Source organism: Capsicum annuum, chromosome 4 (assembly GCF_002878395.1).
Source record: "Capsicum annuum cultivar UCD-10X-F1 chromosome 4, UCD10Xv1.1, whole genome shotgun sequence".
Classification (NCBI taxonomy): Eukaryota; Viridiplantae; Streptophyta; class Magnoliopsida; order Solanales; family Solanaceae; genus Capsicum; species Capsicum annuum.
In genome coordinates, this window is record NC_061114.1 from 218922767 (window position 1) to 218945828 (window position 23062).

General features: G+C 33.9%; 2 protein-coding genes across 3 annotated transcripts; both read left to right on the forward strand.

Annotated features, from left to right (window-relative positions):
* The first annotated feature begins 1279 nt into the window (after positions 1 to 1279).
* Positions 1280 to 3841, forward strand: LOC107869472 (EPIDERMAL PATTERNING FACTOR-like protein 2). The gene is made up of 4 exons (XM_016716010.2): positions 1280 to 1790; positions 1896 to 1933; positions 2154 to 2346; positions 3406 to 3841. The coding sequence occupies exons 1-4, from the start codon at positions 1682 to 1684 to the stop codon at positions 3609 to 3611; spliced, it is 546 nt and encodes a 181-aa protein (XP_016571496.1). The 5' UTR covers positions 1280 to 1681; the 3' UTR covers positions 3612 to 3841.
* A 13979-nt stretch (positions 3842 to 17820) lies between these two features.
* On the forward strand, positions 17821 to 21501 carry LOC107867300. 2 transcript variants are annotated; one of them, XM_016713467.2, is made up of 3 exons: positions 17821 to 17958; positions 18511 to 18678; positions 21104 to 21501. In XM_016713467.2, exons 2-3 carry the CDS (start codon positions 18522 to 18524, stop codon positions 21385 to 21387), a joined length of 441 nt encoding a protein of 146 aa, XP_016568953.1. In that variant the 5' UTR covers positions 17821 to 17958; positions 18511 to 18521; the 3' UTR covers positions 21388 to 21501. The 2 variants fall into 2 exon arrangements, with proteins under 2 accessions (XP_016568953.1, XP_047267047.1); XM_047411091.1 differs by lacking the exon at positions 17821 to 17958 and having other exon boundaries at positions 18311 to 18678.
* The last annotated feature ends 1561 nt before the right edge of the window (positions 21502 to 23062 follow it).

A 23062-nucleotide genomic window follows, 5' to 3' on the forward strand; every position in this document is an offset into this window, starting at 1 on the left:
TATTGATTATATAAGAAATTTTGATAATTTTTCCAACTTGTGAATTTTGGACATTTTGATATCTTGTTTATTGATTATATAAGAAATTTTGATAGTTTTTCCAACTTGTGAATTTTTCATATTTATGAAAAAATAAAACTCGAGAAATACAAATTTTATATCCAAACAAAATTTCAATTTCAAATCAATCTTATTTCAAGTCATTGATTTCAAATTATGCTTGATTTGTGAAAAGTCTTTTTTCTAGTTTTACAATGTTCCTAATTGGGTAATTGAAAGCAGAAAAACAAATGTATCATAACCATATATACATAACTTTACAGCTATTATTACAGCTAGGAAAACAAACTTTTTGCGTGCTCATAGTTAAGTCCACTGTTCACTGTTGTGTGTTTTGTGTGACATACAATATTTGTAGTAGTAGTAGTTCTTATATGTCAAAAAAATGATTACTCATATCTGCCACTTCCATTATTAGGCCTTTGAAACTGAATTGCTTCTTCATTTGGTCAAATAAATTTGCCTTGAATAATCTTTTGAGCAAAGAAGAGGTTTCCAAGATTTACCACTTATTGTTCTTACTGATATTGTTTGTTGTCAATAATGTGTAATGTCTAGTACTAGTACTAACCAGAAAAATATGATATTCACGAGTTAATCAATTAATTAATTGTAAAAATACTAATGTTGTCATGAAATCAAAACATTCCAATTCTTTTAGCCCTGTTTTAATTTGTTTATCTTATTTTGAATCTTGTAATCTTAAACTAAACATATATAAAGTATGTCAAAATATTCTTTAATTTTGTCATTTAAACCTAAAATTAGGATTAAAAAGACGTTATTACTGAAACAGATTAAAATGGAACTAAGCCAAATAAATTGAAGCGAATTAATTATTGAGTTTGACTTGGCAAATTGTGATTGAGCGTGTGATATGACCAAGTATGGTACAACAGTATTTGCGTGGATTTGTAGATAACCTTTCTCATCATAATCAGGCCTCCTTCAGATTCCACCATAGCCTATACATCACACCTACTTTCCTAAAAATGTATCCTAATCTTTCTTGGAAATTATAATTTCACTCACTTCATCACCTACACTGTTTCAAAAAACAATAAAATAAAAATAAGGAAAAAAATATACATATATAGCGTGTTAAAGTAGAATTGCTCAAAAATAAACCAACTAAAACAGCAACAATACATGGGGTGGGGTGTTTGGGGGGTTGGGTTGGGGTGATATATTATTTACAAATTAGAGGGGGACAAAGTGAGTGAGAATGAAAGAAAATGAAAGACCATAAACTACACTGGTGAATTTCACTTGTCCACTTGTGCCCAAAAAAATAAAAACCTGCCCCTCTTTTTTTCAATTTGTGACACCTCACTTTCATTTCAAAATTCATTTTTGTTCTACTAACTGTATTATTAGTAGTTATTTCTCCCTCCATTATTTCTTGTGATTTCTGAGGGCTCATAATACGAGGTTTTTATTTATTTTTTTAAGTGAAATAAGTCATTCCCCTTGTACTACTACAACTAGAAAAAAATGTGTTTACATTCAATTCTTGATCAACTTTTCTTAATTGTTCTCACTTTTTGGTTTTAACATACCAAAATTCCTCTACCTTCTTGCACTCTCACTAGAAACTCTTTTAACATATCTAAAGAATTCAATGGGATGCTCTCAGCTTTTACTATTTTGGCATAGGAATTTACAAACTATCATCTTTTTGTTACTTTTATTCATTTCAGGGTTGACACATGTTAGATTAACGGCTGAAGGTAATAAGGGTCATTCCTGATTTTGTCCAAAGTTACAAAAACTTCAAATCTTGAAAAAAAATAGAATTCTAACAGAGAATTTTCAAACTTTCAACTATTTTGTAGGTAGGAGAATACTCAAGCTGCAAACTGGAATTACTCAGGTGAGTTCTTGAATCTTGATCCAAAAATCATCCGAAACCCCTTTCGTCAAAAAAAGTATATATATGTATATAGGGTCAAAGTAACTTTTCATGTATATAGAATAGAAGGTTTTTCGCACGTTTACCTCTTTATATTTTGAACTCTTTTAGTAGAAATTTTGACTGTGCTACTAACCTTCAAATGGAAAATTGATGAGAAGTTTTGTGTAAAAAAATGCAGAGGAAAAATGAAGAGAAGGTGTTAAAGATGAGATCTTTAATAGGATCAAGGCCACCAAGATGTGAAGGAAGATGCAGAAATTGTGGACCATGTGAAGCAGTTCAAGTACCAATTGTGCCAGCTCTCAAACATCAACAAACAAGAATCAGTCAGTTGAATGCAATTCCAAAATTCTTCTTAGCATATTCAAGAGGTGATGACATATCAAATTATAAGCCTATGTGTTGGAAATGTAAATGTGGCAACTTTTTCTTCAATCCCTGACTAAAAAAGTGGAGAAAAAAAAGATCTTTTCTCTTTTTGTATGGAGAAAATAAGTTTCTTCAACTGTCTATATACATGAATATCAAGTTAATTTTAGCTAGCTAGCTTTTGTAGATTTTTTGCAGTATCAAGATTGTTGTCAATGCATATTTTGTATATCTTAATTAGCACTTTTATAGCACCATCTGTCGGTCCTATGCCCTCTTTTTTCTTTTCTCTAATACAAAACAGTAATTAATTTAGGAAGTGATTGAGCTAATTAATTGTTGTTTGGTTGGCCTATTGATTGTAGTTTGGTTAGCCTATTAATTTTAGTTTGGTTACGTGTTAGTAATATTGTGATAAATAATATAGGTAGTGTCGAAGCATGATTAATTATTCTAAGAGGTTATTTTTATTTTTGAGCCATAGTTTAATGTATGCATGGCCAGCATATCTTTATTGTTTCATATTTTATCTCCTATAAAATACACAAATTTTGATTTACCTTGCTTTTATTTCATACACCATTTCCTATTAAATGGAGTAGTGCATAAGCTTAAACTTATTTTGCTATACTTCATATTCTATTTCACGAAAGAATATTTACAAACTTTGGCTTGACTTAATATTTACGCCAATTATGTGATCACTGATCAGCCTTATTTTAAAAATGCGACAAACTCTTGAAAGTACAACATTTTGTGTGAAATAACTAATCTTTATTAGAAGGAGATTATGATTGAAGAGTAAAATTATTTTGATGTGACCTAAATAGAATACAATTTTGAACTGTAAATTCAATTATAACAATTAATATTCACATTAGGATGCGTTGCTTGAGAGTGTCATCCTTTTCCATAATTCTATGGTAGTGCCAAAATTTGTACACCAAACTCCTTGTTGTATACTAACTTGTTTGTGCACACTATCAACCAAAAAGGACTCCACAGTGTGTGTAACAGATGAGTTTGGATTATTGTTCATCGCATTCTGTGAAATTGTGCAGCTGCTAGTAGGTGTGATGTGAATGTGACGACAGTGAGTGATAGAGGGGTTTGGTTAATAATTTTGAAGGAAAAGGGAGAAAGCAAAGGGGAGTGGGGCGGCTGGTATGTCAGTGGGCAGTGTGCACTGTGCAATAGCAGCTATAGAAAAGAAGGGGGACCTGCTCATATTTTTCGTATCTTACAAGATTTTGTGTGTATGCACTAAAGCGGGGCGGTATCAGATAAAATCGAAAGCTTATTCAATTTTTTTTTTTTTGTGAAAAATTATACTGTCTATACATAATTAAGATGTATGTATATTTGATATTGAACCTCATTCAAATTTTTCATCATATTTTGAACATCGCCGATTAGAGAAAATTCTGATTCCGCTTGTATGACCCTAAAGGGAATGAGGGCCTTCTTCCCCTACAGCCTCCTTATACCTCGAATGTATCAATTCTATGTAAGGCCACGGTACTACGTATGACACTCCCTCGTTTCTTGTGTTCTTTGCATGTGTCTCTGCTCACCCTCGTGTGTGTATTACTACTCCTGGTGTTGTCTTTCATCTTTGGTAGTTAAATTGTATTTTGTAGTTTTTATATAGGGCCTTGATCTTGTAATCTCAACATTGAACTTTGAATTCCTAAGTCATTGAGTCAAGTTATGATCTTGTGCTTGGGGAATCTAAAATGTATATTTATACACTATAATTTTTTTTTATAAAAATACCTTATATACAAAGTATAATATTTTATTGCATAGGGGATGAACATTCTTGCTCCCTCCTTGATCTGCCCCTAATTGTTTGGATATTAAAAATTGTACCTTTTTGTGTAAACTTAAAAAACCTCATTACGTGTGAAAAGATTGTCAAATTTTTCTCGGACTCTTATAATTTTATCAAATGAGCAAATCCTTACTCATAAATAAGCTACAGGAATATTCTACAACATCACATAACATGCAGGCATTTGAAAGTTGTCATCTTTACCGCCGTAATCGCTAACTTAGCGCCTTCACCGCCTTATATAGTTCCTTATTAGTTCGCTTCTCCTCGTCGTTCTTGCATTCCACTAACTTTGCATAAGCAATCTTCTTTGCCTTTGCTTTGCCTTGGATAGCTCCATTCCACCACCAATTCCCTTGATGATCACAAAATGTACCTCTCGACACCCCTAGCACCTCTCTAGCTACATCCCTAAGGCAACCAATTGTCTTGTTCCAAATGTCGTCCGCGTCCCCACTATTCCTCCAAACTCGAATCACTATCAACTTCTCCTCCATTTCCAAAGAGAGGGCATGGGCTTGATCGGTCATATAAGGTCATCTTCCTCCTTTTTCGCTTAACCTTCGAATTCATCACCAAAGACTTATGTACGTTCGGTAGTAAGATTCTCACCAAAATAACTTTGCAGTCTTTACATAAGCCTTAGTCACTCTCCTAAAGAAGAAGTGTTTAAATCAGTAAACAAATACACTCAGTGACCTAAAGTCAGAATTATTCAAATAGATCGTCATTAAATGCAAAAAAATGAGGCTTATTTGTTAGAGCATGTGGACCTTTGAAGATAGACATAAGAATGAAACATGTGGTAAAAGTTGTTCCATCCAACTGAACCAAGGTCACCTGCAAATAAGTTATTGATATGATGACTTGGCTTACAGACAGAAGTGGATAACATTTATCACATTAGAAGTTGAGTTGAAAAAGAAGACTTGCATAAGTTGAGTGAAAAACAGGAAGTGCAGAAGTTGAGTTGAACAAGGAGTCTTGAAGAAAGAGAAAAGAGGAATCCTATTGAAAGAAGAAGAGAGGGGAAGCAAAGAGTAGTAGAAAACTATCTGGAGTCCTATTGAATACAGAAGTTGATATCAATTAAAGGACTCCATGAGGTGGGTGCTTAAATATAAGAAACGAATTCAAAAGTAGAGTCAAGCACTAAAAAAAGCATATCAACAATCAGCATATCAGTTCTCTAACTTGAAGAAAGAACCTGATCTCTTACTTGGCAAGTTGTAGGATTTGTGTAGTGAGTAGGTTCTTTGAGTTGTAATAAGTCATTGTTTTAGTCTCAGTGATCTATAAACTGAGTTAGGAATTGTGTCTTCAAGTTTGAGAACTCGATGACTTGGGAACACTTATCTTGGGAAGATTTGTGTTTTTGTAGTAGTAGGAGTTAGAATTTTTAATTCCTAGTTTACAAGAAGTCTTGTAATTTTGTTGATTGTTGAGGCTCAAATATTATAGTGAAGTTGGGTTAAATCCTGTAGAGGTACAGGTCGTGGTTTTTATACCTTTTCTGATCCGGGTGTTTTCCACGTAAAAACACTGTATTCAGTATTTACTTCTGTGAACCACATTTACTGACTTGTTCCATAGATAGGCAATTAGTAGGGCTCGTATTCTTAACAAGTGGTATCAAAGCGGGGTTGCCTTAAATAAGGCTAGTACCTAAGAAAAGATCACTATGATGAATTTTGCACCTTCTACTGTTCACAGTGAAGGTCAGTCAACTACTAGACCTCCACTCTTTGATGACTCTCATTTTATCTGGTGGAAAGCAAGGATGGAGATGTTCATTCAAGAGGAAGATTATGAATTATGGAACAGGATTACTAATGGTCCCACTATTTCAATAAAGACGGTTGATGGTGAACAAGTAAAAAAGGTAAGGAGTGAATTTACTCCTGATGACTTGTTGGCCTTGAAGAAAAATGCAAAGGCTAAGAACATCTTGTTCTGTGGACTAGGACCTGCTGAATTTAACAGAGTATCCACCTGCTCTACTGCTAAGCAAATTTGGGACGCACTGGTAAATGCTCATGAAGGCACGTCTCAAGTAAGAAAATTCAGGATCTCTTTTTTATTTACTGAGTATGAGACATTCAAAATGAATGAAAATAAAATCCAGTATAAAATAATGACTAGGCTTATCACTTTAACAAATGAGCTGACTTCCTTAGGAAAAGTCATCTCTGAGGAAGAACAAGTTGAAAAGGTTCTGAGGGTATTACCCAAATCAAAATGGAATGTCAAGATGACTGCAATCAGGGAGGCTAATAAGGATCTTGAAGGTATGACTCTGGATGAACTAGTAAGGAATATAAGGACTTATGAAATGGAAGTTGATGGAGTCAAAGAACGAGCAGCTCTGAGAAAATCTTGGCATTGAAAGCTTCTGATAGTGATGAGGAATTTGAACTTGATAAAGAGCAAGTTGCCTTCATAACTAAGAACTTCAGCAAATTCTTCAAAAAGAAGAAGGGAACAGGTACTAAGAAACGTTCCAATGATAATCCAAATAGGTGCTACAAATGTGGCAAAACTGATCATCAAATTAGGTACTGTCCAGTCTGGGAAATAGAGTGGAAGAAGAAAGGGGTTGAAAAGGAGCTGAACGCAAAAAGGAATGAGGAGCATGCAATGATAGCAGCCTGGGGATCAGATTCAGATGAAGATGAAGTTGATGAAACTACATGCATGGCCCTTGGGGATTCAGATCTGGATGAAGAAGATGAGGATTCTGAGGTAAGTATACTTGAACTCAAAGAAAAGATGAAATTTTTCTCAAAGTCAAAACTTGTTACCTTGATGAGTGCATTGATGGATGATTTCCAAGAGTTAACCTGTGATAGGGATGAATTGTTCAACAGTCTAGCAAGTCTTAAATTTGATCTCATCGATTTAAAGGCTTGCTCAAACATAGTTGACAAGGAAAATTACAGTCTCAAGAAATAGGTTGCAGAACTTGAGATTTCAAATAACAATCTTAGGTCTAAAGTTCTCAAATTAACTCTCACTGAAAATGGGAAGAAGGCCATGAGTAAAGAACAAGAAGATGCTGAACTTGAGCTTGTAAAATACAAACAAGAATGCCATGATTTAACTGAAAAATGAATAAGTTGATTCAGGAAATTACAAAACTAAAATTGGATCTTGAAAGGGCAAACAGGTGGACAAACTCCTCTAGCATTGGTCACAAATTAAGTGACAAAAATTTCAATGAAAAGGCAGGTTTGGGATTCCACAAAAGTTTTGATGAACCAAAATATTTATGTTACATTTGTGGAAATCTTGGACATCCCCCCACTGAATGTCCAGTACCAGCAAAAAGCAGATTAAACAGTCAAAATTTGGCTAACAAATCTTCTCAGATCAAAAGAAACAAAACCAGTTTTGGTCAGAGAAACAAGTTGCACTACGTGTTGCCTGCATGGACTAAGAGAATTTTAATTCATCCTTTCACTCATAAAATAGGACCCAAGATTGTCTGGGTTCCTAAGGCTAACCTTTGAATTCTTTTTGCAGGAGAAAGTAAAAAGAAACAAAAGACACTGGTATTTAGACAGTGCTTGCTCAAGACACATGACTGGGGATAAAAAAAAGTTTCTTTCACTCTCCAAAATAAATGGAGGAGGAGTTTCCTTTGGTGTTGGAAAAAAAAATCATAACTGGAATTGAAAATATTGGCTCATCAGAGTCAAAAGCATTGGAGGATGTCTATATTGTAGAAGGATTGAAGAATAATCTGCTGAGCATCTCACAGCTGTGTGATAAAGGTAATAAAGTTGTTTTTACAGCTGCAGGAGTCAAGGTAAAAAAGATGGATACTAAAGAGGTTGTGGTCACTGCAAGGAGATATAAAAATATATACAAAGCTGACATCATGGCACTACCAGGACCTGAACTGACTTGTCTGAGTGCTATAGAAAATGATCCCCTCCTTTGGCACAGAAGACTTGGTCATGCAAGTTTGAAACAACTAAACATACTTTCATCCAAAGATGTGGTATTGGGATTACCCAAGACCAAGTTCAAGGAAGAAAAGCTATGCAGTGCATGTGTAAGGGGGAAGCAGGTAAGATCCTCTTTTAAGTCTAAGAACCATGTTAGCACAACCAAGTGCCTTGACCTGGTTCATGTAGACTTATGTGGACCTATGAGACTTCAAAGCAGCGGTGGAAAAAGGTATGTGTTTGTAATTGTTGATGACTATAACAGGTTTACTTGGACTTTGTTTCTAGTCTCTAAAGAAGATGCCTTTGATGTATTTGAAATCTTCATTAAAAATATTGAAAAGAAATTAGGTACTTCTTTAGTTTCTATAAGGTCTGACCATGCTTCAGAATTTGAGAATGTAAAATTCTTGAAATACTGTTCGACAAATGGTATAGATCAAAACTTCTCAGCTCCTAGAACACCACAACAAAATGGAGTGGTGGAGAGAAAAAATAGAACTTTGGAAGATATGGCTAGAACAATGATGATTGCAGCAAATGTTGCTAAAAACCTTTGGGCTGAGGCAATAAATACTGCAACATATATCATAAATAGATGCATGATCAGACCTTTGTTAGAGAAGACTCCCTATGAATTACTAAAAGAAAGAAAGCCTAACATCTCTCACTTTAGAATCTTTGGATGTAAATGTTTCATTCATAATAATGGAAAAGATAATTTGAGAAAATTTGATGCTAAAAGTGATGAGGGAATATTCTTAGGATATTCACTCAATAGTAAAGCATATAGGATTTTAAACAAAAGAACAAATTGTGTTGAAGAAAGCATGCTTATGATCTTTGATGAATCCCGTGTCAAGACTAACCTGAAGGAAGAAAATGATGCTGAGGAACAGGTTGCACAAGCTGATTCATTGACTGAAGCTATCAAACTTGGAGGCACTTTAACAGGGGGAATTAAAGCTGAAGGCACAGTGACAGGGGGAACTGAGCCACCAACTACCCTAGATCAAAATGCTGTCAATGATCCTAGTGGCTTACTAGGCTTGATTCCAAAAGGGTACAAATATCAAGGATCACATCTCATAGAAAATGTTCTTATTGAACTCACCTCTGGGATTACTACAAGATCTGGACTAAAAAGTATGTATGCTTTCAAGGCATTCCTGTCAGAAATAAAGCCAAATAAGGTAACTGAAGCATTGCTTGATATTGATTGGATCATAAATATGCAAGAAGAGCTGAATCGGTTTGAAGAAGCAAAGTATGGCACTTAGTTCCACTTTCAAAAGATAGATTAGTAATTGGAACTAAGTGAGTGTACAGGAACAAAGTTGATGAGCATGGAACAGTCATAAGAAACAAGGCAAGTTTGGTGGTCCAAAGATATAACCAAGAGGAAGGAATCGACTTTGATGAGACTTTTGCTCCTGTAGCAAGATTGGAAGCTATAAGATTACTTGTTGCATTTGCTGCCTATAAGGAGTTTATACTTTATCAGATGAATGTGAAGAGTGCATTTCTGAATGGGTTTCTCAAATAGGAGGTTTATGTCAAGCAACCTCCAGGATTCGAAAGCAAAGAGTTTCCTGACCATGTGTATAAATTGGATAAAGCTTTGTATGGGTTGAAACAGGCACCTAGAGCTTGGTATGAGAGGTTTTCAAAGTTTCTATTGGAGAATGGTCACTCCAGAAGTAAAATTGATAATACCCTGTTCTTAAAAACTAATGAAAAGGATTTGTTAATTGTGCAGGTATATGTGAATGACATTATATTTGGATCAACTAATATGAATATGACTCATGAATTTGCAAAACTCATGAGTAGTGAATTTGAGATGAGCATGATGGGAGAACTAAATTACTTTTTGGGTTTACTAATAAGACAATCAGCATCAGGGACAATGATCCACCAACAAAAGTATGTCAAAGAGCTTCTCAAAAGATTTTTCATGGAAGAAGCAAAGAAGATCAGTACTCCTATTGCCACTGCCATAAAGCTGGACATGGATGAAACAGGTTCAGCTGTAGAGCAAAAGATGTATAGAGGTATGATAGGATCACTCCTATACCTCATTGCAAGTAGGCCTGATATTGTGTTTAGTATAGGGCTATGTGCCAGGTTTCAAGCTAGCCTAAGGAATCACATCTAAAATCAGTGAAAAGAATCTTTAGATACTTGAAAGAAACAAGTGATCTTGGATTATGGTATCCCAAAGGTAGTAACTTTGATTTGGTAGGATACTCTAATGCTGATTATGTAGGATATCTGGTGGATAGGAAAAGCACTACAGGTATGGCACACTTCTTGGGATCATGTTTAATTACCTGGTCCACAAAGAAGCAAAATTCAGTTGCTTTGTCCATTGCTGAGGCTGAATATATAGCTGTTGGGTCTTGCTGTGCTCAGTTGTTGTGGATTAAACAACAACTTATGGATTTTGGTATAGATGCTGCTTGTGTTCCTATTTTTTATGATAATACAAATGCCATTAACACAGCTAAAAATCTTGTTCAACATAAAAGAACCAAGCATATTGATATTAGACATCACTTTCTTAGAGATAATGTTGAAAAAGATCATATATCAATTATGTTTTGTTCAACTGAGGAATAAATTGCTGACATATTTACTAAGGCCTTGAGTAGAGAACATTTTGAAAGAAACAGGTTAGCCTTGGGGATGATTAAAATTGTATAAATCTCCCCCAATGATTGATTAGAAAAGACTGTACTTAAGTAATAGTTGATTAATTCAGTCTTACACATTTAGTTGTGTATCCTAATTCCAAGATTTTAGAGTAAATTAACTCAGCTATATGTTGATTTTGCAGATAGGAAGAACCATCAAAGCAAATTTTAACCATTTTTTACACAGTTCAGGTATGATTTTCACCTATTCATGATTGCATAAGAGAGAAACAAGTTTCTTTTCTTGGCCCCTTCTGTTATACTTAAACCGCCAAAACTCTAAAAGTCATCTGCCTCAAAAAGCTGCCAACCTTTTCCCATCAGTTCAGACCCCTTCATCATTACGTTTCTATCTAAATTCTTTCCTCACACGATTCAACTTCCTCTAAATCACTCTTAAATACATTTTTTTTTATCTTTTCTTATTCCCTCTATACCTTCCTTACAACAACATAAAAATCTTCTGACTCAGTAGCCATCGATTCTTCATCATCTTCTTCATCATCTTCACCTGACTCCGCTACAAACGTTTTCACCTCCATTGTCATCCACCCAAACATCACCTTACCTCCATTAACTCCTCCTTAAATCACCCAAAAATTCTCTAATTTTGCTGCATTCAGAAACTTCCCAAATCCTTTTACATAATTTTCTTCAAATACCTCATTTCACTCCAACCCATCACTTCCTCCACCAATCCCACTTCAAATTGTTGATCAAGATGATGAACCCATTGCAAATCTCATCCCTTGAAGGTCAAGATCCGTTCTAAAATGAAAACCCTCTTCTGTTGTCATTGATGTAGATGAATCTTCTTCAGTTAATCCTTCTCCTGTAGTTGTTTATCCTTGGATTCCTCTTACTCGAGGAAAGAAACAACAACAAAATGCTTCATTGGAAGAAGCACTTCATGCAAGTAAAAAGAAATGGGTTGCTCATTCTGGTTCTCCACCTCTCAGTAATCTTTCTCCTGATATTCTCCTTCGTTCTAAAAGAAAACGAAAGCATATCATTGTCAAAAACTCAAAATCCTCTTTCACACCTGTATCTCCATCCCAACCCACTTCCAAAACTGCGTTGTCCTCAAAATCTACGGAGAAAGCTTCTCCTGAGAAAGCCTCTACTGTTAAAGGATTCCCTTCCACCAGAGGCTTTTCAAAATCCTCTTCTCGTCTGAAGAAACAAGTATCCCAACCTGTTCCTTCTAATACCTCGAACTTAGATTCTAATTTTCTTCCTGATATCCCTCCTACTTCCTCTACTCAACCTGATTCAGATCTTGACTATGATGTTGCTTTTGATACTCCTATTGACAAGGCCATCCTGCCAGCTTAAGTTCTCCACTTTTAAAAATGTAAGTTGGCTAGGGGTAGAGTTGTTACTGGTTTTAGGGGTCCTGATATGGATGTGTTGCTTACTAAACTAAATGCTCAGGGGTGGTCACACCTGTTTCTTTAAGGTGATTATCAAATGAAGTTTGGAAAAGCTAAAGTGTACGAATTTTACACTAATGGAGTTGTTGTTGGGGAGATGTTCTCCACCACTGTTCATGGTAAAACCATAAATCTCTACCCTGCTGATCTGAGTAGAATTTTACATGTTCCTACTGGGGGTTGGGGTCATTTTGTGAAATGTGCTTGGCCTCCTCTTGATAACCTTCTTTCAGCTATTGGTATTTCTAGAAAATTCTCTAGAAATCCTTCCCTTTTAACTCATAGAAAGGTTCTCAAGAATGAGATGTCTCCTCTTCACCAGTTTTATTTTGATGTGGTTCATAAAATGATCCTTCCTAAACAGGAAAGGAAAACAGTAGCAAATTTTCTTAATCTCACCCTGATGGAATTGCTAGACTCTCAGACTCCAAATGGTCTTTCTACACTAATCATTAAGCACATGCAAAGGGTTTTAATTCAAGATGCAAATGGCCATGCCTTGCCATATGAGTTCTGGCTTGCCCCTGTTTTTGAGGACTTTCATATTCCTGTCAAAGTATGGTCATTGCAGACCACAAAGGATATCATTGGATCTGTGAACCATGCTATGTTGCCTGCTGCTATGAGGAGTGCTGATAATCCTATGCAAAGGCTGAGAAATGCCCTTGTTGCCAAGTAAAGTGAGGTAGATGTGGCACAAGCTGCATCGGAAGTTGCTCAGACTACTCATGGGGAGGAGAAACATGTCCTTCAAGCTCAAATTGCCTTCCTCACAACCCTTTTGGAAAAGGAAAGAGCTGAAAATACAGATATCATTAAGAAGCTGACCTCCCTTATTCCTTCTTCCTCATCCACTTAAGCCCTCTTAGTGTCCTTAGGCATCTTTCATTCCTACTTTTTGGTTAAGCTGGGTCTCTCTTATTATTTATCATGGTATAATGATCATTGTATTCTGTTCTATCAATGAAATGGTCTCTTTTTGTTTTATGTGGCTCACTTCTATTTTATTGATACATTGCTTAATTTTTGCCCTAATGTCTTTATGTTTTAGTGATAGCCCTAGTGGCCATAAATTATAATACTTGTTTCACTCATTGGTCCAGTTTTTCGATGATGTCAAAAGGGGGAAGAACAGATTATACAGTGCTTATAACTCAACTAATTGATCTGTGTTTCATTCTATTTCCTTTACTTAACTTCTTGGTGAGTATGTCAGGTTTTTGGTATGATACTGCTATGTTTGTCATCATCAAAAAAGGGGAAATTGTTAGAGCATGTGGAGTTTTGATGATAGACATGAGAATGAAACATGTGGTAAAAGCTGTTACATCCAACTGAACCAAGGTCACCTGCAGATAAGTTATTGATATGATGACCTGGCTTACAAACAGAAGTGGATAACATTTATCACATTAGAATTTGAGTTGAAAAAAAATACTTACATAAGTTGAGTGAAAAACAAGAAGTGCAGAAGTTGAGTTGAACAAAGAGTCTTGAAGAAAAAAAAAAGGAATCCTATTGAAAGAAGAAGAAAGGGGTGGCAAAGAGTAGCAGAAAACTATCTGGAGTCCTATTGAATACAGACGTTGATATCAATTAAAGGACTCCATGAGGTGGGTGCTTAAATACAAGAAACGAATTCAAAAGTAGAGTCAAGCACTAAAAGAAACATATCAATAATCAGCATATCAGTTCTCTTACTTCAAGAAAGAACCTGATCTTTTACTTGACAAGTTGTAGAATTTATGTAGTGAGTAGGTTCTTTGAGTTGTAATAAGTCATTGTTTTAGTCTCAGTGATCTATAAACTGAGTTAGGAATTGTGTCTTCAAGTTTGGAAACTCGAAGACTTGGGAACACTTATCTTGGGAAGATTTGTGTTTTTGTAGTAGGAGTTAGAAGTTTTAATTCCTAGTTTACAAGAAGTCTTGTAATTTTGTTGATTGTTGAGGCTCAAGTATTATAGTGAAGTTGGGTTAAATCCTGTAGAGGTACAGGTCGTAGTTTTTTACACCTTTTCTGAGCCGGGTGTTTTTCACGTAAAAACACTGTGTTTAGCATTTACTTCTGTGAATCACGTTTACTGACTTGTTCCACAGATAGGCAATTAGTAGGGCTCGTATTCTTAACATTATTGATGTTCACTATTGAGTTCATTTCCTTTTAGTAATTTTATGAGAGTTCTAAGTATTAAGTCATAATCTTAAAATTGAATTAATTATTTCTATTTCATTTTGAGGTTTTATAAGAGTAAAATGACAAAACAAAATAGTCATGGAGTAATAATAACTTACCACAAAACACATGATTTAAGAAGTAAATAAAGTATTAAAGACTCGGTTATATTCTCCTGTCTATGAACTCGATGGGCCTTTTTCTGAAACTAGGAAGCATCCTGATGGGAAACAGATTGAACAGAAGCCCATAATAATAAAAAGGAATGAGCCCAGAACCCTCATTACGGGCGTGTTTGATACGGAGGAAATTTTTTTTCGAAAAAATAATTTTCAATTTTTTCATGTTCGTTCAGTTAAAAAGTTTTGAATAATAAGTTGCTTAGAAATGACAAGTCCTATGAGTGACATTTCAAGTTCATTATCTCCTCCTCGTTCATTAGGGGTGTGCATCGGTCCGTTTGGTTTAATTTTTGGTTTAACCGATTAGAAAATACTCTCCTAATTTTTCTTTACTTTCTCTTATTTTCATTTGTTCTACACTATCCTCATGTATAAAGTTTACACAAATTTAAAGAATTAAGAAAACAACTATAAAATACAATAAAGTATCTGTATAGAATCTAAAACCACTATTATATAAATGCGAAAAATATAATTTTAATATAGGTTATCAGTTTAATCATTAACTAAAATCTTAAAATCGTAAACCGAACTGATAGCCCAATAAAAAGATTTACAAAGCCGTTAAACAACCATTAACCTAATAACCGAATATCAATAAATCAATAATATTTTTATCAATTGAATTAATTTTTAAACACTCCTATTATACATCTAAACCCTACCCTGTAACCATCCCCGCCCGGAACCCACTCCACATCCCACTCTTATAGTATTTTGTTATATTACATTTAAATATTCTTACAATAATAGTTTCTCCTTCAATCTCCACCTTTTATTTATTTTTATAACTAGTTAGTACTCCATGTTTATATGTAAGATCATATTTGGCTCTTTTATTATACAAGGGCTAGAAAGTTAATATTTGAGTAAATGTGATGCTAATAGACAAACAAATAAGAGTACACATATTTGGGGCCATTGCCAGCGTGGCAGGTGATCCAGTTCATAATAATTTCACATGGATTAAAAGGTTCTCACACCGATAATAATAGGGTAAACAACATAAATTTCAATACTTTGCTATCTAATTATTTTTTCTCCAAACTTTTATATTAATTACATGATATTCTGGATATGATACATTTTTTAACCTCCCATACATAAGCTTATGATACATTACTAACCAATTAGTTGGAGATAAAAAAAAAAAAAAACATTAAAAGTACCTACAATTGAGGAATTAATACACTGAATTTAAGATATTTTTCATTTAATTATATAAAATCCTCAACAACTTCATTATTTGAAATTTGAATAATCAAATCAATCTTCATTTATCATAATCTTCCAAAACTAATTTCTTCTTCAATCGTTCATTCCCTGCGTTCAGAAAAAAATTAAACATGCTATAAGAATCTGATGTAGCAGGCAAATCTCATATCACATATATATTATACTTTTTATGTATCACAAAACGAATTTAAAAATTAATTTTTTTATATTTATGTATCAGAATAAGAAATATATATTGAATGTATCAGAAATCATTGATTACCTCAATCCGAAATAGTTTTATGTATCAGAATGCATGTAATATCTCTGTCAAAAAAATATCTATGTATCAAAAAACGAATTTAATACTTAATTTCTTTATGTTTATGTATCAGAATAAGAAATATATATTGAATGTATCATAAATCATTGATTACCTTTGTCAGAAATAGTTTTATGTATCAGAATGCATGTAATATCTCTGTTAAGAAAATATCTATGTATCATAAATAATATTTATAGTTCTGTTTGTTTCATTGAACATTATGATATATAAATAGAATGTATATGGACGAAATTTATCAATCTGATACATAAAAATTTTATCTTTGGTAATTGATCTCTTTTCGCAACTTTTTTTTTCTCTTTGCAACATCAACAATAGACTTATAAAGAAGTACGTTAATAGAGGTTGTTTATGAAATTTTCCTGGCGGCCAATGGCCATAACACACATACTACGAGTTTTTTTGAATCTCGTTTCACAACTTTTTATTTTCTCTTTGTAACATCAACAACAAACTTATGAAGAAGTACGTTAATGGAGGTTGTGTGAAATTTTTCCGGCGGTCAATGGCCATAACACAGATATGATTTTATTTTTTTTGCTTATTTTTGAAATTTTGTCAATGAGAGTTAATAATTGTTGAATTTATTGTTCACTTTTATTACTTAATGATTAATAATTTAATAGCCATGTTTTCTAAGGAAAACAGAATTTATCTTATCTGCAACAACGTCAACGTGATTTAAGCCTTAAAAATAGGAGTTGTGTATTACGTATCAGATAAAAAGCTTGTTTAGAGATTTAGAAGAGATTTTTGTAATTAGTTTTGTGGGATGAGATTTTAAGTAATATATGATTCTTAAGATGTTTTATGTAATTTATCCGTAATAATTTATACTTATAAAAAAGCTCCTTCTTTGCTTACACTTCCCAGCCCAAAGGCCAGAACCGACTTGAGGCCCCTGGCTTATCTTATGTATTAACAATTAGATTAGGAAAAATTACAGAAACTAGCATTCTTAAGACTATAATTATAATAAATAGTAACACTTTTTTAAAATTATAACTTATAGCAAAAGTTACAATATTTTACTCACTTCATAGTAATAGAAGAATATGTATTTTTCAGTTGTGCATATGTATTTATATAACGACATTTTACTTAAATACAAATACAATTTGCTATTTTTCATAATTATGAAACTATTGCTATAAAAGTTATAATTAAAGTTACAAAATTGCTATTTCTGAAATTTTCTCATTAAATTATAGGTTATAACTGTTCAAATCTAAACGAAGGTCTCATATTGGTTGTGCAACATTACTAAACGTCATTCCATTTGTTGTAAGATGACAATGTTTGAATTAGTTTGTGGGCATTTTCAATAATTTTATCAGATATTTGATACCTTACTAAAAATATAAATATGTAAATTATAGCTTATGATTCATAATTACGCTCTAAACTACTGTTATTTATGAAATTTTGTACTCCTTCCGTCTCATTTTACCCGTTTCAAATTAGCTAAGTTGATGTCCCATTTTATTGATAAGACAAACTTTTCTTTCCATGTTTTGCCCTTTGTATTAATTATCTTTTCTTTAAATTAAAATGTAAACATCATTTAATAAGGGTACTTTGATAAACTAGCTATGTTATTTACTCCTTTTTCTTAATTATTGTGTTGAGACAAGTAAAATAGAACGGAGGAAGTATTAAATAAATATGCTCAATTGATGTTTGACTCCGGTGGTGAGCCTCTCATTAAATTCATTCTACCGACGAAGTTGTCAATAAAAAAATCTCTTTCTCTCTCTCGTTTGATTCCCTTCACCGTCTTCAAGGTACGCTCGCTCTTCTTCTCCTTTCCATCTCCTTATTCTGGAATTTGTTATTGTTGTAGATGCTTTGTGTAATTTGTTATCGTTGATGTTCGTTCTGGTTTAGATTTGATAACTGAATTAAAATATATACTATTAATTTTAATTGAAACTATTTTAAAAAAAAAAACTGATAATAATCAATTATATATTGTTAACAACAGTAAGGTATTGAGATATTTTGAAGTAGCATTTGTTTACTACACATATCAATAATATTTTTTTAATTAAATATATAACTGTTTATTTTTTTAAATAAATTTAGCACCTTCAATTTTTTTTTTTTAAAAAAAAATCACTTTTTTTCGCGTATCCAAAATGGGCTCTTAATTTACCCACTCCAAAAGCACCGAGTAACCGGCGACTTGATAGTGAACCGGGTTCATCTATCGGGTCAACCATCTCTCAACCACCTGATTAAAACACTTCACCTGTCCATTTTCTTTTGTCTGAACAAAATTGAAATCAAGAAACCACTGAGCTTTTCTTCTTCTTCTTCTTTTTTATTTTTTTTAGACAAGAAAAAAATGGAGCCAAGTCGGAGGAAGTTATTATTACTGGTAGTTTACGTAATTACAAATTTGTCCCTACAAGTAAGAGGTTGGACTGGTGAAATTCATGGCAGAGTTGTTTGTGATGTCTGTGGTGATTCTTCTGTTGGTCCTGAAGACCATGTTCTACAAGGTTCCTTTTTTACCATTTTTTTTATTTGATTGTTTTATGCTCTTTTTTATTTTTTAGAGGGTGGGAAATCGAGCCCTCATCAATAATCGAAATGTTTAGATAGTCGAGATTTTTTTTTTTATTGTTTGAGAACTTTGATCTTTAGCTCTGGTAGATAAGAAGAATTTCCAAATTAATCGGAAGGAAGTTTAGTAGTAATGAATAACAATACTTTCTACTTAGCGAGTCTTGTGTAGAATCAATACGCGAGGCTTGGACTGAGTAGTCGAATAATCGGAGTTTCAAAGGGCTGAATCTTAGGATACCATCATCCAGACCACTTGCGACTTACCATGCAACTTTTTGTTGTTTTCGAGCTTTGGACGATAATTGAGAGTTTTACTAATTTCATAAATAATCAGTAAAATTTCTGTGTTTTCAGAATCATATTGGACGTTTATTTTGTTTGATTAAATGATTTGTTAATATTTATGCTGATACTTACTGTTAGTTTCACAAAAATTGGCCTGCTTAAGAATTTTTGCTCTCAGAATCGAAGATAGGGGTGTTTTTTTTGGAACCCGATGGTCCAACTAAAGTTCCAAACTGTCAACTTTGTCATCATGGGAAACAAAGTTATTTCTTTCTTTCTATGTTTTTACTCTTTTTATTTTCTATGTTGGTTAAAAGGAGATAAATTCTTCGGTTTTGCATTAGAAACAAGCAGTATGTTCATGAACCTAGTTACCAATTTACAAGTAAGCTAATGCATTGGATACCCTAATCATTGATTTGTTATTACTCTTTGTGTCTCAAAATACTTGTCACTTTTCGCCTCTTAAGATTCAAACTATATGAACTTTGACTAACATTTTATGATGTAGTTTTCTCACGTACCTATTCACACGCACTTACACTGAAATATAGGCGAAGCAACCCTCTATAGTTTGCGTGCTCCTGAAAAAGAAGTTATTGTATACCAATGACACATGAATCTATCTCCCTTTTTCCTGGGAACCATATAAATTAGAATTACTACCATTGGGAAGTTCTGTTGAATTGGTGAGATGCAAAGGTGAAAGCTGTGGACTTCAAAGCACAATGAGAAATCTTGGCATGTGTATCAAGTACTACAGACACAATTGCACTAGCAGCATACCATTGCTACATATGTTCAACTAAGTTGCACGGACTTTTCACTTTTGATGTCGCACTCGTGTCAGATTCTCATAAAATACATTACTTTTGGAGAATCTAAAACGCACCTGTTGACATTTTTGAAGAATCCGATCAACATAGTTGTTTAACCTCACCTCAATATCATCCATGAAAAACTAAAATAAGAGAATCTTATTGCCCCACTAGATGTCTAATGCAAAGTAATTGCCTTGAGTCTTCTTGTGCTACCTTTAATTCTTCCATTTGGCTATTCTGCCTTGCTTAGTTCATCACTTGCTCTTCCTTAATTATAGACGCTGCTATGTCATGTGCTTTCATTATTTGGTATTTGCCAATGATATTGAGGCTTATAGGACAAAGGTGCCAAAATCAGGAAACTTGATTTATAACTCATTCATGTTAGGCTTCACTTTTAACCAACTCCAAAAGTCTATCAAGAGTTTTCACATTATATTTTTCCTAGTTAATCAAAAAGTAGAAGAAGCAATCTCACAAATGGGCGTGACTTGAATTTTTCCAGAGTGTCAATTTTAATCATGGGTATCATGATGATTTGGTCGTCCCACTGATGATGGTGAGAAGGGTAACACGCGTACTGTCTTTCACCTTTTAGCTTTCTTCCTTTTCCCTAGCCATTTATGCTAGATATGGATTGCTATGTTGAGCAGTTTCTTGGTGTTTTCTTTTAGGAACGTTAATCTGTAGGTTCTTGTTATGCTATCCTCCCCACTTTTGGTTCGGGACACTTCATTTCATGGGAAGATTTAACTTTTCACCCCATTCTTGCTCTCTAGAATATGCTCTGGTTTGTATCTGGCAGGTTTAAGGTCCTATTGAAGACCAACCAAAATTTAAGGCTGCGATAAAAGAATTGTTTATTTTGCACTCGTATGAGATAAAGTCTAAGCATTAGGTACTCTTGTGCATGATTTACTTAAAAATGTTTTAATGTTAGCTCATAATAATAGATGTTTCATTGTGCCTCTATTTATGAGAGATGATGTCTCTCTGGAGATCTTTCGATATCAAAACTTTCGGCAAAGAAAGCATAGAACAAAGTGTTTGTATTCTTTTTTGCTCAATTTGTGATGAAGTATCGACTATGTTTCTGCTGATAGATGTGATTGCTTGTACCGTTGATGCTGGTTCAACATGCAATGCAAGACTATCTTATCCTTATTTTTGTGATACTGACACACGTGTAAATACTAGCACCAGTTCATTTTTCGCTGTTCCTGAAGGCGTTTATCTTATTTCCTTATTGCAGGTGCAGAGGTTGCTGTTCTTTGCATAACGAAGTCTGGGGAGGTTCTGAATTATCAGGCATTCACAAACTCCAAGGGGATATATAGAGTGGCAGAGACAATGCCAGAGAGCGATCGTTGGGATGCATGCCTAGCAAGACCCATCAGCAGCTTCCACGAGCACTGCACACGTCTGGGAGATAACAACTCGGGAGTAAAGTTCAGCTACAAACATCCTTCAGGATATTCACACACAGTCAGACCATTTGTATATCGTCCAACAAATGTTCCAACGTACTGCATCTAAGAAATATGTATATTGTATCATATGCTACAGGCTATCTAAGCTTGTTACTGTTATTGTATCCTGGTTGCCTTGATTTTATTGAAAATTCAGTAGCAATCTGGATATATCTGATAATATTTGTTTGTTCGGTTTATAAAGTTACTATTAACTACTCCCCTCCCGATCTATTTGACTTGCACAATTTTAAGAAAGCTGGAAAAGCTTTTCTGAAGTAAACTTTAGACATTATGTGGATAATAGTTTCTGGTAACCTGCGTTGCACGTTTATCTCAAAATATTTAGTGAAAAAAATTACAGCAATATGGTAAACTTTAATGATACAGATATACACAGGCACGCACAGGCACAGTCTTGTTTCCTCCGCCCCTATCAGTTTTGACTTTTGAACTACAGTAATTAAACACTTTGGGCTCGTTTGGTTTTGGTCCCAGTATCTTTTCCGACATTATAGAGTAATTTTAAGATGGATTTATTTATTTTTGATTGGGGTAAAATTGCAAGTTATAACTAATTTTTTCTATAGTTTTAATTTAGTTGGTGATTTTACTAAATTTCGTATTAGTTGATCACTTACTAAATTAAGGTAAAATGAATTATAATTGATGTAGATGATAAAGATGCAACAAGAAGAGATGCAGTTTGACAAAAAAAAAATGTATAGTATTCTTAATTAGTAGATAATATTTATAAATAGGGTGTTGAATAGCTGCTATTTAGTATTGTCATTTTCGCGGCTTCAAGTCGTGGAAACAACTTTTTGCAGAAATGCAGATAAGGCTGCATATAACTGATCCTTGTAATTCAACTCTTCCCTGAATTTTGCGCGTAGCAGGAGCTTTGCTGCCCTTTCTTTTAGTATTGTGATTTTGATTAGAGAAGAATGTTTTTGCTAGAGCATTTTAGGATTTGAACAGGTGACTGGAAGTTAATTGTCAAGAAGTTAGCTGCTGAAATATAGAGATGCAAGGATTGCACATATGTAGTAGTAATTGTAATTGTGTTTTAAGTTCATGCTAATAGTATCTTACTATAAGGAACGTGTATTGAACTCTGTGGAATGGTGGTTTTCCAGAGTTTAAATCTTCTTTTGTGAAAAATTATATTATATGTATATTTGATATCGCACTTGGGATTCTTCATATTTTGAACGTTGTTAATTATTGAAAATTCTGATGCCCCTTATGACTACAGCATGGCGATGGGCCTCCTTATACCTCGAATGTATCAATTCTATGTAAGGCCACGGTACTCCATCGTTTCTTGTGTTCTTTGCATGTGTCTCTGCCCACCCTTCGTGTGTGTATTACTACTCCTACTCCCTATCTTTTTTCTTTGGTAGTTAAATTGTATTTTGTGATTTCGTATATAGGGCCTTCATCTTGTAATCTCAAAATTGAATTTTGAATTCCTCAGTCGTTGAGTCGAAGTTATGTTATAAATAAGCTATCAAAATATTCTACAACATCACATTAACACACAGGCCTTCGAAATTTGTCTTTGCCATCGTAACTGCTAATTTACCCTTCGCTGTCACCTCCTTGTTAGTTCGCTTCTCCTTGTCGTTCTTGCATTCCACTAACTTTGCATAAGCAATATAATCTTTTTTGCCTTGAATAATTCTATTCTCCACCACCGATCCCCTTGATAACCACAAAATTTACCTCTCGACACCTCT

Bases quoted from the DNA above. Each gene is read 5' to 3' on its own strand.
- LOC107869472 (XM_016716010.2), top strand. From the start codon at position 1,682: ATGGGATGCTCTCAGCTTTTACTATTTTGGCATAGGAATTTACAAACT. The intron at 1,791-1,895 runs GTAATAAGGGTC...ACTATTTTGTAG, and splicing joins TGTTAGATTAACGGCTGAAG to GTAGGAGAATACTCAAGCTG. The intron at 1,934-2,153 runs GTGAGTTCTTGA...AAAAAAATGCAG, and splicing joins TGCAAACTGGAATTACTCAG to AGGAAAAATGAAGAGAAGGT.
- LOC107867300 (XM_016713467.2), top strand. From the start codon at position 18,522: ATGGAGCCAAGTCGGAGGAAGTTATTATTACTGGTAGTTTACGTAATT. The intron at 18,679-21,103 runs GTTCCTTTTTTA...TCCTTATTGCAG, and splicing joins TGAAGACCATGTTCTACAAG to GTGCAGAGGTTGCTGTTCTT.